Here is a 15383-nt window from a genome sequence, read left to right on the forward strand (position 1 = left end):
CCCGCAAGGAAGAAAAACATCATCAGCTTAATTATCTTTGTAAAATAACGTCCTCATTTGCTTTTCATGTTCCTAGTGGCAGAGGAGAATGATACAGCTTGTGAAGAATGAAACCAATTATGGGTGATTTCATGAAATTTGCTTTTGATTTTTGTGTATGTAAATAACACTTCAATTGGGAGGTCAAAAATGCTTGTAGAGTTATCTGTTGTTCTTCCAAGCTGTTTTCAAAAGATCTGTTAGCAGAGCAAATACGATTGAAAAGCTGTTCCTTGCTACGGTCGGTCCACACTGAGAAGCCAAAAGACAATGAACTTGTTATGTAGGTTACGTGTTATATTTCTTTAATTGTGAGAAAAATCACATAGCATGAAATCTACCCTATTAACACATTTTTAAGGGTACAGTGCAATTTTGTTAATGATATGTACATTGTCGAATAGCAAAACTGAATTTGCAAAACTGAAACTCTATATCCATTGACAAGCAATTCCCCATTTTCCCCTCCCCCGAGCCCCTGGCAACCACCATTCTACTCTGCTTCTCTGAGTTTCACAACTTAAGATGTCTCATAAAAGTAGAATCAGGAAATATTTGTCCTTCAGTGACTGGCTGATCTCACTTAGCTTATAGTCTCAAGGTTCATCCATGTTATAGCATATGACAAGAGGTCTTTCCTTTTTAAGGGCTGAATAATATTCCATTGTATGTATGAACTGCATTTTCTTTATCCATTCATCCCTTGACTGACATTTTGGTTGATTCTATCTCTAGGCTGTTGTGAATAATGCTATAGTGAATATGGGAATGCAAATATCTCTTTGAGATCCTGTGTTGGGTTATTTTGGATAAATCCTGGAAATGGAATTATAATTCATATGATAGTTCTATTTTTAATTTGGGGGATTCTCTCTATTGTTTTCCATAGTGGCTGCACCATTTCACATTTCCATCAGCAGTATACAAGGGTTCTAATTTCTCCATATCCTTGCCAACACTTTCTATTTTCTGTGTGTGTGTGTGTGTGTGTGTGTATTTATAATGGTGGTTCTAATAGGTGGGATGCACTAACTCATTATGGTTTTGATTTGCAATTTATGTTGAGCATCTTTTTGTGTAACCTGTTGGCTAATTTGTATTCTCTTACACATTCCACAAAAACCAACTCAAAATGGATTAAAGACCTAAATGTAAGACCTGAAACTATAACACTCCTAGAAGAAAACATAGGGGAAAACCTTCAAAATATTGGTCTTGGCAATGATTTCTTGGCTATGACACCAGAAGTACAGACAACAAAAGCAAAAATAGAGAAGTGGGGTTCTATCAAATTAAAAAGCAATACAGCAAAGGAAGCAATCAACTGAGTAAAAGCCAACTATGGAATGGGAGAAAATGCTTGCAAACTCTCTATTTGATAAGAAGTTAATATCCAAAACTCTTACAAAAAGAAAGGTTTTCTGCTGAACCCAGATCAGGAGTCAGCAAACTTGTCCTCCAAGAGGCCAGCTAATAAGGATTTGTGGCTTCGCAGACTGTAGAGACTTTGTTGCAACTACTCAGGCTGCCTTTGTAATGGGAACACAGCCGTAGACCATGCATAAAGGGATGAATGCGGCTGTGTTTCAATAAAACTTTATTTATAAAACCAGACTGGGATGCATTTGGCCTGTGAGCCAGAGTTTGCTGACCTTTAGTGTAGAGCAGGGTTCTCTGCATCTGGCGCTGTTAGCATTTTAGCTGGATTTTTTTTTCTTTTTTTGGGGAGGTTGGTCATGGAGGGCTGTCCTGTGCCTCCTAGGATGTTTAGTAGGATCCTGACACTAGATAGCAGTGGCAGCCTCCTTCCCCTCCATCCTAGTCGCGACAACCAAAAGCCCCTCCAAGCATTGCCAAATTCTGGGGGCAAAATCATTGTCCATTGAGAAACTCTGATCTAGCTGATCAAAATACTGATGAAGAGTAATAAGAAATATTTCCCTAAAATTACAAAAAGTAGGGGAAGATGGAAGAAATGAAAACCATGGCCTGTTTGTCTCAGGTAGGTCAAGGTCTCAAAGGGGCCGGTGTCACTGCCTCATTTGGGAGAGCAGTTCAAAAACAGTGGAAATGGCAACAAATTTGAAAACTGCTTTGTTAATAATACTATACAGATAGGAGCTTAATCTACTTTTGCAATAGGCATGAGAAACAAAACACTTTAACACATGAGCATGTCCTAATGCAACTTTCTGAGTCTGAGGGTTGGCTATGAGTTGGAAAGCTGGGGGGAAAAAACTAGTAGTTCTAGTTCTCATTTGAGGAAGGGTTTATTTTTTCTGCTTATCTGAATTCAGAACCAACACAGGCAGGGTGATTTTTGAAAGCACTCACGTGTTTCTCATTGTTTGGACAGGCCAGGAAAAAAAAATGGCTTGGTTTCACTGCAAATTGGCACTAACGCATGTTTTTGAAAGTTAAAAACAGTATAACATTCATGAGTGAATCTCAAAGAATGTTGTCTTCTTGTCCTTCAGCATAAACACCTGTGCTGCAAATGGAATAAAAGTCATCTTTATTGAGAAACTGGTAGTTTCTTTTTCTTCATTGCTCTTATTTTATTTTTAAAGTACAAAATATTATAATTGAGATAATAGTTCTCTTATTTTTTTAAGATTTCATTTCTTTCTTTGAGAGAGAGAATAGAGGGAGAGGGAGAAGCAGATTTCCTACTGAGCGCAGAGCCCGACATGGGGCTCGAACCCAGGACCCTGAGATCATGACCTGAGCTGAAGTCAGCCACTTAACCAACTGAGCCACCCACATGTCCCAAGCGAATCACAATTTTAAATTAAAAAGAATTACTTCACTTTTTTTTTTTAACAATTAAAAAAAATTTGACAGAGAGAGAGATCACAAGTAGAGAGTGGGGAAGCAGGGGATGCGGGGATCAATCCCAGGACCCTGAGATCATGACCTGAGCCAAAGGCAGAGGCTTTAACCTACTGAGCCACCCAAGACCCCAGAATTACCCCATGTTTTATCAGGAGTGTCTGTGAAGCCTTTTTAGCTGACTTTCTGCTTAAGAGCAAAGGAAATACATGGATTCCTTTCTCTTTTAATTAAACCATCCTTACTTGCTAGATCCCGCTTTCTGATTGGAGGAGGAGTGGTGCACATCCTTGAAAGGAGCTCTTCCTCACATGCTGTCAGCCCCGCGCTGATTATCCCTGTCTCCTGTGGCCATGCTGATGCACTCAGATCCTGGTCTCTGGGTCACTAGTGTCGTTGGACATGGTGTAGTAATGAGACCATCTGGTGGATAAATGGGATCACTCCTTTTATACTTGGGATCCTACAAAGGCTGATGAGAACGGACTCTTCCCAGCCTTCCCGGAAAGCCACATTGCAACTCGCCCCCAGGGGACCCAGCTCCCTAAGTCCCCTCTGTCCGTGCCCTGCTACCGTGGCCGACCCGGCTGCCTTCCTTGCAAGGCTGGTCCAGCGTGGGTTTACGTGGAACCCTTTGACCGCAGGCCTTTTTCTCTGCCCTTCAGGTTACCACGGCCTCTACTGTGAGGAAGAATATAACGAGTGCCTCTCTGCCCCTTGCCTGAACGCCGCCACCTGCAGGGACCTGGTTAATGGCTATGAGTGCGTGTGTCTGGCTGAATACAAAGGTGAGCCCCGCTTGGCCTTCTTGTGCCCGAGTGGCCTGCATGACGTCATGGATTTCTCAACCCAGATGCATGAACCTCGAATCGGAGCATGACGTTATTCACAATAAAAACCAAATGCTGGAGATGGGATGATTTATGGGACCAGAGAGAGCGATCAGCCCGCCCAGGGTTTCCTCCTGATAAGCTGAAAAAAATCTCTCTCCTGCCCTTTCCTTCTTCTTGTCTCCTTGCTCTTTTCTCTGTTAAATGTGTGCAAAGCCAACGGTAAGAAGTGAGCCTAAGTGCACCATCAGACACAGATGGGCGGACAGGGCTGTGGAGACCGTGGGGGAGGGACGAGTGCTGTTCTGCGGGGCTTGCTAGGCAGAGGCAGGAAGCTGTGCTGTCTGTCAGTGCAGGACGCACGTGAAATCTCACATGTTGGCAGGAAAGTTAATCCTTATTAAATGAGTCAGTTGCAAGGGAAACGTTATTAGCTCATTTGAGTGGACACGTGTCAAAGTCACTCTGGAAAAACAGCCGACATCGACAGTGGTTATAATGTGCAGACCTCGTTCTAAGCCCCCGTGTGCATGAACCCACACAATCCTCCCAATAATCCTGTGAGGTGGCAGTGGTGTCCCTCAGGAGCCCAGCCAGCGTGTCCCTAGTGCCTTTTCTTCTGCCTCCCTTGTGGGCTCAGTGGTGTGGCTCCATTCAAGCCCAGATGCCCTTGGACGGCACCGTGCCAGGAAGTCCTGTTTATCAGCTGCCACACACATTTCTCTGAGCCACAACTTCAGAGCTGGGTTTAGATTTTTGCAATGCCTCCGTGGGCTCTATTTATAGCCATTTCATTGAACCTCTTGCCCCCAGCCCTGCTCACTTGATACCATCCATCTGCCTGGTGACCTGGCCTTGTGGCTACTGTCTCTTCCCACTGGGTGGACTTACCCTTATTTAGTGGTCTTTCTGGTGGGCCTTGAGGGTGTGTAGGCCACATGGATGAACTTGATCTGGTCTCTCTGGCTGGTAGGGATGAGGTGGGGCCAAGCGTTTGCTTTATGTTCAGGAGATCTGATGCTTCTCTCCGAGCGTGATGCCTGTTGAGAGCCAAAGTCCACCACTTCCACCAGGACAGATGTGCTGGCTTCATTCACGTGCATTTCATTCCAGGGTTTTTGGGGTATTGAGAAATAGGGAGTCTGCTCGATTCTGGAAAGAAGAATAAAGGAGCAGTGAGTCAGGAGACCTAAGCAGCGCATCCTAATCGTGCTGCTGGCTTCCTACTGAGCCAACAGTAATCTCTGAAGCTGACTGGTCTTTATATTGTCAATACAGAGTAAGGGCAGTGATACGTACTGACATTTTGAAATTCTTCAATGACAAAATTAGTCATGGATGTGCTTCCAAAATTACAAATTCCAAATTCTACTGTTGATGGTACAAATGTCCTATCTTTGAGGCATTGTCCATGCTCTTATCCTAAGCAGTAACAAATACAATTACCCATGATGGGCCACAGATACATATGTTGATCCTTCTCTATATGCTCTCAATTCTATCCCTTTTATCTTTCTGGGACTGGCTCTCTGTGAGGGATGATCCAAGAAGGAAAATGACCCCAGAGGATAGCCCGACATTTTGGAGGATTTGGGTTTTCAAGAAAAGAAGGTGGATTCTTGGAGCTTTTGTGCACAACAGGGTTAGGGGAGAACTGCATCAACGGCTGGCAGGGCTCCAAGGATCCTTAGTTTACGAAGAGGAAGTACGTGCTGTGAATGTGTTCCATGTGACCTAATGGGCTCTACAGATCTCATGGAGACTGGCTGACCTCTAAAACATTTGGACCGTTGGACTGAACTGGTCCTTTATTTCCTGTATGGCTGAGAGAAAATGGTCTCTCTTCATTCATGGAGAGCCCTGAGCCTCCCAAACTGGGAGGCCTCCATCCTGCCCCTTAGTAGACAAGGCTACCAGTTGGCCAGCCTGTCTAGCACTGGAGGGGAGTCTCCAAGGGCTTCTATCTCTGCCTGATGTTGGCAACCTTCACCCTGGCCAGCACGGGGAGTCTGTCCCCGTGCAACTCAGAAAGGGAAAATAACCTAGAAAATAAAAATGAGTTGCAGCAAGCTCCACCAACTGCAGCCACTCAGGAGAGGAAGTGAAACGAGTAATGTATATTACTCACACTTGAATCTGGATCTGGAAGAGCCAAAGGAGGAACTATTTCATGATAGAAGTGAAAACATGAGGAAAGGGAAATCCTGACTGACAAGAAAGGAAATGTGGAGAGAAGACCCAGGCGGTCTGTTTCCGTCTAGATGGTGGATGGTCCAGAGGAAGAAAGGACATTTGGAAATAAAACCAGAATCTACTAATTACTAGAAGGAGGAATGTATGAGCTGGAGAAAACTAGAGTTTTCAGATAGAATGAATGGGTTTGCAGGGTGCCAGAGGGATTAATGAAGGAGATGAACACAATTTGAGATTTCCTGGTAAAATTTCCGAATCTAATGATGAAGAGAAATCTTTTTTTTCTGTAAGAGTCTTCAGAGGGCGTACAGGTTATATACAAAAGAGAGAATCAAATCTGCACTGACCTGCTTCTCTCTGTAATGAAACTAGCAATAGTGGAGAAATGTTACTGGCTGCCCAGTGCAAAGGGTGGGTGGTCAAGGGTCCTTTACGTTTGAGGACAAAAGAAAGACATTTCGTCCATTTAAGGGTACAGAAAACATAACACTGTGTCCCCTTTCTAAGAGAATTATTTTAAAAAAGTATTCTCAGTTGGAACTATATCAGAACAAATAAACTAGATAGGGGAAGACAGAGAACAGGAAGGAGAGAGTTGAACAGACTCTTTAAATGCAGGGATAAACCAAAATAGATGATATTAAAGTGCTGTGGCTGGTAGTTTAATGGGGAAGAAGAGTCTTTTGAAGACAATAGATGTACTTGTTTTACCAATTAGTTCTGCTGTATAACAAGTCACTACGAAGTAGCAGTTTGAAATGACACCCTTTTAGTTGCCAACAGTCCCATTGGTCCAGGCATGTCTTTGGGGACTCCCTTCTTGGGCTCCCACAAGGCTGGAATCAAGATGTTGGCTGTACTGAGTTCCCATCTGAAGGTTGAATAGGAAAGGGTCAACCTCTGTGTTCCCTCTGGTTGTTTTACAGAATTCATATCCTTGTGGTTTCAGAAGTCATGGCAACTTGCAGTGAAAAGGAGATGAAAGAGAGCTTGTGCTCTTTCATGTCTCTCACTTCAGCAAAGGAGCCTATACTCGCTGAAGATCTCACCTGATTAGGTCAGGCCCACCTAAGATCAACAAAAAGTGAACTGATTAGGGACCTTAACTGTATCTTCAAAATCACTTAACTTTGGCTCTTGGTCCAAAGCTCACACACAAGAGAAGGGTGTGACTCATTGAGGGTCCACCTAGGATGTCTCCATTATACCCATTCTTCAGGAAAAATTGAAATGACTGCATTCGAGTTTGCTATCGTTTTAACTAAATCCCTGAGTTGAAGGGAATGGGGAGGGAAGGGTTGGTAGACATACATGCATGTTAAAGATCTCATCCCAGTGGGCAGGTAAAGTGGTCATGTAATCTGGGTATATGTGTAGAGACCTTTAGGTTTAGATTTAAAATAAGTATTTTTAAGGCAAAGCGTAGCAGCGTAAATGGTCGAACTTCTAAAGTAGGAGTTGTGGAGCTGGGGTGGTGGGTGATAGAGGAACTAAGAGAGAGGTGAGGGGGTTAAGTCATAGCCTCCAGTCCAGGGGAAAAGTGATTCACAAGATCCTGTGTCTTTCTCTCCTTGGGGGATGGACATCAGTCCCTCGGAAGCATTTCTCCAAACATATACTTACATATAGGACATGTGCATAAACTCAGCAAACTAGAGGACAGGTGGGCAGCACCTCTGGGGTTAGAACTTACCTCTGGGGTTAGAGCTTAGGTTGGTGGTATGTTGCGGGGAGGGGGTTGAGACTTCAACCTCTTACGGTACATACGCATTTTTAAGTGGTATTCTTTACTATTTTATGTTAAAATAGAACTCAGATGAACATGACTTTCTATAAAGAAAACATGTAATAGGAGCTCAGCAAAGTGTGGCTAAGAACATTTTGAAAACAGAAAGCAAGGAGGGGGAACTTCTGCCAGTGTTTTATTATTATTTGTTTGTTGTTACGACATTCATGTGTTAGGGGTGTGAGAACGGAGAGCTAACCAAAACTGAATAATTGCCCAGTGTCTGTAATAGTGTCTGACCCTTAAGGAGGAATTGGTATAAATGGGAAGGAATGGTTCTGTTTTGTTTTTTTCATGAAAGGTATTGGAGAAATTGGTCTGCTATGCAGAAGAAGAAGTGTTTTTATGCACTGCACACAAATTGGGAAAAAAACCCCTTTTCAATGACTTGCTGTCCTCCTTGACTTACTTGCCCCTGTCTTGCTCTTTATTTTACGAGCAAGGTTCCCTAGATGACTGTAGATACCATCTCAATTTGTAACTTTTTTTTTTTTAAGATTTTATTCATTCATTTGACAAAGAGAGATCACAAGCAGGCAGAGAGTCAGGCAGAGAGAGAGGAGGAAGCAGGCTCCCTGCTGAGCAGAGAGCCCGATGTGGGGCTCGATCCCAGGACACCGAGATCATGACCTGAGCCGAAGGCAGCGGCTTAACCACTGAGCCACCCAGGCGCCCCAATTTGTAACTTTTTTATTCTTTTCTTGATCCTGTTCAGTTTGGATCTTTTCCACACTGTCTGGCTAAAATGGGTCTCCCGGTGACCTCACTGAAGACTTTTCAGGGAGATCCTGGAGCCTACCCCTCTAGCTTCTGACTCCCGGTTCCTGGGTGCCTGCTTCCTTGCCTCATTGACTGCCGGCTCCCTCTTGAAACTCACTGTCCTTTAGCTTCCTCCTGCAGCCCCGTCGCTGTCCCCTGACTCTTGTCTCCCTGCCCTCACGGAATCCTTGCCCTCTGGACGCCATGAATGTCACAGGCCCCAAGGGTCTCCTTCTTATCCGCACCATCTCCCTGCTGCCTCTCCACCTTCATCCAGTCCTGCATCCACCCACTGCAGTGTTGGTCCTGGAGCATGTGATCCCTCCCTCCTTGACCTCTCCCAACCTGGCCTCTGTGTTTGCTGTGACATTGATGGTCAACCTTGTAGAAATCCCCTCTGTCTTATGCTAAATCGTTGTCTCCTGAAAGGCAGTGACTATGTAGGCTCTTTTCCTGTTAGTTCTCTGCAGTTCTTGGTGTGGTGCCTTGCACAAAGGCAAGTGCTCAACAGCCGTCTTTAGTTGCATTGTAATTGTTGCTTAACACACTAATTAAATAAAGGAAACCAACGTAAATGTTTTCCCAGAAAATTTCTGCTGTATCGTGAAATTGTTAGAAGTGAAGTGCGTGGAAGGACTTAGAGTAACCTCTCTTTGGACATACCAAAATGCTCATCTGTCCTCCCAAATTAGCTCAGAGCTAGTTCATGGCAAGTCTTTCAAGACTCTGCTTAGTTTGTGACTTCATAGTGTCAGAAAGTTAAGTTGCCCCATATGCCATTGACTTTTATTTTAGTAGAACAAACTAAATGATCAACCGTATACTCCTTTGGAATTTTTCCTCGCCAAAGTTAGAAAATATTTCGGCTTTTAAGTATGAAAATGATGTAACAACAATAATCAAATTTTGGAAAAAAGAAAATTTGAGATAGTTCATAGCTTTATAACAGAATACAAGAGCAGTAAGCATCTCTGTTGTTTCTGTCCTTTTAAATTTCCGTGTTTTCATGGTTACAATGGAATATACATACAATGTTTATATTGTTCTGCCCTTGCTTTCCTTTTGTAGTATGTTTCATTTAGATATTGCTAGAAGCCTGACTAATTCTATATTAAATAGCTATGTAATATTCCCACAGGGGAATGTTTATCTGTTCCCTTGTGGCATCTGATGTGAGGCTTTTATAAACGATTTTGAAATGAACATCTTTATGCATATAATTTTTATACTTTCTGAGTTTGGCGGGGTTGGGATTGGGCTTCGGAAACGACATCATTGGGTTATACGTTCAATCCCATGGTACCTAATTGTTCATTTTTTAAAAGTCTACAGAAATTTGTAATTGAAAAGGTGAGAACATCTTGTTTGCCCCGGTTACTTTTTTCTGGGTAACCAGTGAACAAGAATTTTTGGGTGTTTTGTGTACGTAGGCCTTCTCAAATAGTGGGATAGATACCAAAATGGATAAGTCAGGATTCCTTCCTTTTTTAGGCTAATATTTAGCCAGAGGAACAGACTGAGGCTGGTGCACACACAAGAAATAATGAGGCCAAGGTCAAGATGTGAATTATAATTTCTGAAATCATTTATAAGAGGTTGGCCTCTGTGATGGTTGAAGCACTGGGACATTTTTTGTGGAGGAAATAAGTCTGAATAAAATAAGACGATGTCTTAGAACAAATATTAAATTCAAAGGACACTTAGAGTTAATTCTCTTTATCTGGTTTTATTACCTAAAATAGTGACTTTCAGTTTTCAAAATATCAATCATGACCAAATTGCGACGGCAATGAAGACTTGCCATTGGTGTGCTGCTCTTTGAATTTTCGGTCATTTTAATTCTAAAATTAACTTCTATACAGAGCCCTGTTGGAATAGAGATCTTTTCAGAAACATTGCCTCTCTCTCCCTTAATATGAAAAGTATGAATTTTTATTAGTTTTGACTGAATTACAGTTTATTTTTGCTTGAGACTAAACATAAGTTTCGTAATAGTGCGTGCTATGTCTGCTGCCAGTGGGTGATGCATGTGTCGTTCCACAGACTTAATTTGAAGTGTGGACCTGGTTTTCCCTGACAAAATAGGGTGTTTTTGAGGCAGATTTGGAATGGCTTCTCACTCCTCTGGCAGTCCTACCTGTGTGTCAGCCAAAGTACACTGACCATCGCCCCTCCTGAAAGGATGGGATTCTGGTGGTACGTCCAGAATGTCTTCCATGCGTTAGATCATGGCCTCTGCTCTGAAGGCCCTCAGAGATTTGTTGAGGGGTGAGGGGATCAGACAGGAGAACAGATAAGTCATGCTTTAACCCAGTAAACTTCATCATACTGCGAATCTCAGTGCTTTCAGTGCACAATGGTGGAAAAATGGAGCTCTGTCTCCAGAGACTCAGGTTCAGCTCTCTAGAGAAAGAGCATTGGAGTTAGGTTTTGACAGATGGAATGTGCCAGGTGAAGACCAGCGGGCAGAGGGAAAGGAAGGCATTCAGGTCAGAGGAAATGGGCGGCCAGCACAGTGTGGTACTGGCACTCAGGGCCCCTGGGGAAGGGGGGCCTGTGAAGGAGGGTTTCGGTGGAGTCTCTTTGGCACATCGGTGGTGTTCATGACTCTCTGGTCTCTGTCTTCAAGGTTTCCAGCACATGGTTGTTCAGCTCTTAAGATAAGCTGAGCAATATGACAAATGTTTCTTATAAAGGGATTAGCAAGGTTTAGAGTATAGAAACCAAGGGCTTGCTGGGGACGTTAAGCCCATCTCGCTTCATAGCCATCGTGTTTCCATGAAGATGAGATGCCAGGAAACTCTCAATCTCAAGTGACCCAGTATCTTTTGAAAAAGAGAAGTAACGAGGGATAAAATTATTGCCAAAAATTAAAAAAAAAAACCCAAAAGATTGAAATTACTATTATCTTGGGTGTTTTCATTGAATCTATCTTACTGAAGTCTTTTAAGGTTGAGATGTTCAAATATTTAGCTTACAATTTGCTTTTCTGCCTCATTTGAAAAACCTGGTCCTGTGCATGCTCATGTGTTCATTGTATTAATATTATGCAGGCTCGACTGGCTAATGTATTATTAGAAACCCAGTAAAGATCATCCTTGGTCATTCTTTCTTTAGATAGAATGGACATATTTTTAGATGCCAGATGCCAGGCATCTCTGAACTTTGGCTCTAACTGTATTTCCCATTGCATTTGAAAGCATTTTCTGTCACCTGGTTTCCATTGATCAGCCCCGTGGGAGCTTGAAAATATGAAGCTCTTTGCTTTTTGATAAACACTTTGGAGCAGAAAAGGCTGCTTTGCATTTTATTCATTTGATTGAGCCCATGCTACTTGGGAATCAGTGAGAAAACAGAAGCTTCTGGGTGAAAAGGCTGTACATACCCAGGTGAGAAAAAAATGACCGGTTTCATGCACATTTTTACATTTGTTTGATCTTGCACATCGCTTGGATTTCCTGGGTTGGTTAAAGTCAGTGGAAGTCACCAAGGCTCATTCCAGTCACTGGAGACAGGGAGGGAGCTAGGATGGGGCTTCCAGGGTTTGAGGCCCACCGGGCCCCAGGCAGTGGGATTGGGCTGGTCGGTGCAGGGAGAAAAGCCAGGCAAGGATCTGAAAGGCACTTTAGGAAAATATCTGGCAGAATATTATTCATGGGTTGGGCATGAGGGGCAAAGGATAAAATGGAATGAAAAGCCATCTATTCCAAATTTGCCAGGTTCAAAGAAGTTGTTAGTATGAACACAGATAGGCGGTTCTGTTTCTCCTTCCTCTTACACTGTTTTGTCTTTCGTGAGCCCAATTCTGAAGACACTGAAAAAAAAAAAAAAAACGATAGACAAAAATCTCGAGAGTAATTTCAGTGACTAAGTGATGAGTCACTGGGTGTGGCAGTCCTTTGCACAATATGAGCTCAGTGATGAAGTGGAGAGCAAATTGAGTAAATACCATCCTGTTCCTATTTGCTTTCTGCTTATTTGTCGCGAGCCTGTCAGGAAGGGCAAACACATCATTCTCTACATTCTTATATGGAATATAATGTAATCTCTCTTCCCCTCCAAAGGGCAAGGGATGAGGGAGAGAGAGATTAATCCATTCATCGATCTTGGCCTTCTGGTGAGACAACAGCAGAAATCTTACCTTTCAAATAGCATTGAATTTTTAAAGTTTTTAATAAAATTATAAAGCACTAATGACTCACTGAAAAGAAAAATTCCACCAATATAGAAATCCCTGATGTGAAAGACAAAATAATTCAGTCCTTCAGTCCTACTTTCACATTCACACATAAACTTTTTTTTACACCCATGGGAAACTGCTTTTGCTGTAAAGATTTTTAAGATGTCTGCTTTTTTGTGAAATGGGTGCTCTGAGCTCTGTAGAATTTTGTATGTTTCCAAGGCCAGTCTGAGCTCACTCTTGCAGACTAGTTAGCAAGGACAGGCTCAGATTCGGATCACTGGGGGTTTCAAAATCCTAGCTTGGGGAGTAAGGCTATTTGTCTCCTAGCGTTGTTGCCAGGATCCAGTGAGATGCAAAGCCCGGTGCGGGGACAGAGCCAGTGGACAACAGAGGTGATCTTTGGTACGTGGTAATTGGATTTAGTCTTTTAAAATAAAGTCCAAGGACCCCAGGGCTCCCTTTCTGTTCTGTAGTTCCCCAAAGTAGAACCAGAGTTCATTTCAATATCTGACTCCACATCTTCCTCATCACGAGGCTGTTTATTAATTATATCAATATCTTATAAAGGATGTCTGGCTCTTCTTTTTCTTTTGGAGACTTACAAAACATTCTGGTAAATGTTGTCTTTCAGGGCTCTAACTTGCTGTTTCCCAGACTTTGATACAGGTCGTCAGAGAAAGTACAGATGCATGACGACGGTGGGACCTCAAGACAGAGAATGGATTTGTTGTGTCCTCATGGGCGAGTCTTCACGATGGTTAAGAGTGGGCACATGGGTGTGCATGCTTACACACATGCACACCCATGTGCACACACACACGTGGGCCTCTGGGAATCTGCCTTCTTGGAGTTCTGGGCTATTCCAACGCTTTGCTTTTAAAGACCACGGGGGCTATAGATCCCTTAATGAGTGACCCCTTGTGTGTCTGTCTCTCCACAGGAATACACTGTGAGTCGTACAAGGACCCCTGCGCTAACGTCAGCTGTCTGAACGGAGGCACCTGTGACAGTGAGGGTCTAAATGGCACGTGTGTCTGTGCACCCGGGTTTACAGGCAAGTGATCCGGGAACTGAGTTTTAAATCTATCCCCAAATCCCAAAGGTGGCAGCTGTTAAAAACAACAACAACAACAAAAAACCCAAAAACCAAAAACCAACTGAGAAATCTCCATGCATATATTATCGCAAAATATGAATACCTTTGCAAAATGCAACTAGGCATTGCTTGGACAATGATCTATTTTAAAACAATTGGCTGTGTTGTCATTAAATGAGGTTCTTCTGAACGCAGTGTCTGGCACGGAAGGCTTGCTGACATTGCCATTGCTGTACGTTTCCAGAGCCGTAGCTGGGAAACATGAGAAATGAGCCATTACACCAATAGCTGAGAAAGTTCAAGTGTTCACGGACGAAGGGGAAAGGAAGGATTGAATGCGTCTTTTCTAGAAATTGCGTTTGGTGACCGCATTTATTTTTACTGAAAGATGCAACAGTGGCGGGATTTTGAACAATAAGGGGAGGTGGCGGTGGTGGTAGGCAGCGAGAGGCACAGACTTCAGCTACGGTGTTGATTGTTAGGGAAGTACAGATGCTCGAGGTGTAGAGAATAGGTAGAGAAAAGGTCCGAGAGCGAAGGAGACTGGGAGGGCAGGGGACAGGGCTGGGTGCTGGAGAAACATTGGTGGCCGCTGACCTCTGAGTGGGAGGAGTCATTTCTAGACTAGGGATCCTTCTAAATCACTGCCTACCCTATGGGCTTCAGGGAGGCCTTGAATCCCTGAAATTGGATTTCAGTGAAACATCTCATGTATGGGTATCTGTTGAGAGGAGGCTCACATTTTCCTCACAGTCCCAGAAGGAACTCTGAACCATTGGAGTAGAGAAGGCTCCATCCTTTGCTTTTGCATCAGAACCCAAGAATTCTGGAATGGAGAGTATAGGACAAATCTAGGTATTCAGAGGTTGCTAAACCAACAAAAACATCCAGGTCACTCTGGTTTGCAAGTTGGGAAAGGTTGACATTTGAAGTGTCCACAGAACAAGGTGGGGTCTTCAGCTGCAGGAAAGCCTGTGTTAGCTCGGCCTGGAGAGCAGCTCGGGGCGCTCGCCTCTCTTCAACTGAGCAGCACGGCCTGGGGGGTTTCATAGAGCACGGTCTCCTGGTCCATCTCTGGGGACCCTCTTTTGTGCCTCTGGAGAAGATGCCAGCGGTCAAGATGTGGGAGAAGCAACTTCTGATCTTCCTTCTATTTATCTGTGTCACATCCTGTGTTTTCCTTTTAGATTTTCCTGAGACTGAGAAGTGGGCTCATTCCAGAAAATGATTCGCAGATGGTTTTGTTTTGCTGACTGGTTTATAAACACACACAGACATTTATACTCATCAATGGATGCAAAAATAATATTGGGGAAGCATTCTGGGTCTTTTTTCCTCAGACATTTTTATCTCACAAATCATAAAAAGCTTGGGAGAAGATTAGAAGATATATGCCTATAGGAAGAAACCCGACAGCTTGGAGGTAGCCATTCATATCTTGATACATATATCCAGAGATCTTCCTGAAGGTCCGTGTGTATGACATAGAGCATTTAGTGTATATGCATTTATATTTGGATAAAAGAGAATCATATTTATCCTACTATATTGTAACCTACTTCTCACTTAAAAATACATGTATATCATAAATGTGGTTCCACCTAAAGAAATAGCCTTCTGTTTTACCATTTTTGCTGGCTGCCCTATAGCTCATTCTATAAAAAA

At 43.1% G+C, this 15383-nt stretch overlaps 1 protein-coding gene across 1 annotated transcript in view; it reads left to right on the forward strand.

The window, feature by feature from the left end:
* DNER (delta/notch like EGF repeat containing) overlaps positions 1 to 15383 on the forward strand; it is a 315989-nt gene that overhangs the window by 276286 nt on the left and 24320 nt on the right. Inside the window, exons 9-10 of the mRNA XM_059167803.1 lie at positions 3537 to 3659; positions 13563 to 13676. Coding sequence (XP_059023786.1) covers positions 3537 to 3659; positions 13563 to 13676 — 237 coding nt within the window. The remainder of the gene's footprint in view (positions 1 to 3536; positions 3660 to 13562; positions 13677 to 15383) is intronic.

This window comes from Mustela lutreola, chromosome 3, assembly GCF_030435805.1.
Source record: "Mustela lutreola isolate mMusLut2 chromosome 3, mMusLut2.pri, whole genome shotgun sequence".
Lineage (NCBI taxonomy): Eukaryota > Metazoa > Chordata > Mammalia > Carnivora > Mustelidae > Mustela > Mustela lutreola.